Source organism: Macadamia integrifolia, chromosome 9, assembly GCF_013358625.1.
Source record: "Macadamia integrifolia cultivar HAES 741 chromosome 9, SCU_Mint_v3, whole genome shotgun sequence".
NCBI classification, from domain to species: Eukaryota; Viridiplantae; Streptophyta; class Magnoliopsida; order Proteales; family Proteaceae; genus Macadamia; species Macadamia integrifolia.
Window position 1 is genome coordinate 3,765,169 of NC_056565.1, and position 1,503 is coordinate 3,766,671.

General features: G+C 38.0%; 2 protein-coding genes across 2 annotated transcripts in view; both read left to right on the forward strand.

Annotated features, from left to right (window-relative positions):
- Positions 1-1,503, forward strand: part of LOC122088364 (translocation protein SEC62-like) — an 8,392-nt gene that overhangs the window by 5,044 nt on the left and 1,845 nt on the right. The gene's annotated exons all lie outside the window — the stretch shown is intronic.
- LOC122088365 lies at positions 32-1,374 on the forward strand. Its single transcript, XM_042657609.1, has 2 exons — positions 32-555; positions 1,006-1,374. Exons 1-2 carry the CDS (start codon positions 440-442, stop codon positions 1,247-1,249), a joined length of 360 nt encoding a protein of 119 aa, XP_042513543.1. The 5' UTR covers positions 32-439; the 3' UTR covers positions 1,250-1,374.

Sequence of the window (1,503 nt, forward strand, 5' to 3'; positions counted from 1 at the left end):
TTTTTTTTTTTTTTTTTTTTTTTTTTTTTTGAGGGTGGTCTATTGGGGATGGTTATATCATGAATTCTTTCCCTTTATATGCTGTTTAGATGGCTACTTTGGCCTTGTGCAGCTCTCTTCTTTTCTTTCTTATGGGTAAAACAATTGTGGCACCTTAATCCATAGTGATTGATTTATCTGATTTCTTTCTTCAAGTGAATTGTAAAGCGGGGAACTTGATTCATGTAGGAACCTGAGTAGTTTGGAGATTAGGCTTACTTCATCTGAGCACTTTATAAATTTTATTTTTTGTCCTGTTTTTAAATATATTTTTACATGTTGCTTAGATTAGTGGAGGATTAGGCCAAACGGGTTTTGCACCTTGTGAAACAATTTCTTTTCTTAATAAATAACAAGAAAAGTTTATAAGAGCTAATGAAGGAAGGTATGGATTAAAAAAATGAAAAATGAAGAGGAAAAGCCTAAGTGGACTGCGAGACTCTTTTTTGCATTAGCAGCAGTGCTGGTCATATTACTGCTGAGGCACCATGCTCCTGATGAGGCTGCCAGAGCCAGGTTTGTTTCTGTCTTCTAAAAAATCCATGTCCCAACCCCCATATTTATTATTGTCTCTTACCTGGACATTGAAGCCCTTTTATTGTTTTTGGGACAACTTATCTTCCTGTCAGATGTAGCCTAGTGTGGCTATGTTTGAGCCATATCCATGATTACTGTCATGAACTTCTGATTTGAGCTGTTCCCAAAGAAATTAATCAATGCTAGTGTAAAGGGACAAAAATCTATACCTCTTCCATGACTAGAATTGCCCTTAAATCTCCCTGCACAACTACCACGTCCACCACAAGTAAGAGAGATGAGAGATTTCTGTCTTTCAATCTCCTCTCACACTAGCACCACAAGAAAAACTGCTGTATTACATCCATGGTGGCTTTACTTAATTGAACATAGGTGCATGCACCTTTTTTAGTAGTGTGGCTAACATAACCAACCTTACAACCTCTGCAGGTACCAAAAGCGGGTCTCTAATATAATTGATGATGTTTTGGAGTGGTCTCCAAAACTGGCTTTATCTGGAATGATGGAGAAGCAGCAGACTGTGGTTAATGCAACAGAGACCAACCACTCCATGACAGGGAGTAAAACAAGTGCAAATGGGAGTGCTTCATCTGAAGATGCATATAGAGCCACTAGTTCATACCAAAATGAAGATGAAGAAGTTTTTCAAAGTGAAGGAGATGATCATATATGATCGCCAACTATCAGATACAAAGTGGGGCAACATAAAATGTCCACAGTAGCGCTGTTTTCTTACTATAGAACAGTGTAATGTAATTGTAGATCTAATTGTTTTCCTCAATAAAGCAATTGATCTCAGTCTGTATCTTTCTTTTATCTGTTTAATCTGGCACGCATCCATGGGACAGCAGAGAAGATGGCTCACATACCTAGCTTGTTGCGGAGCCATGGGTCTGAATTTTTGCATTCTGAAGCCATTAATCACAG

Bases quoted from the DNA above. Each gene is read 5' to 3' on its own strand.
- LOC122088365 (XM_042657609.1), top strand. From the start codon at position 440: ATGAAAAATGAAGAGGAAAAGCCTAAGTGGACTGCGAGACTCTTTTTT. The intron at 556-1,005 runs GTTTGTTTCTGT...CAACCTCTGCAG, and splicing joins GATGAGGCTGCCAGAGCCAG to GTACCAAAAGCGGGTCTCTA.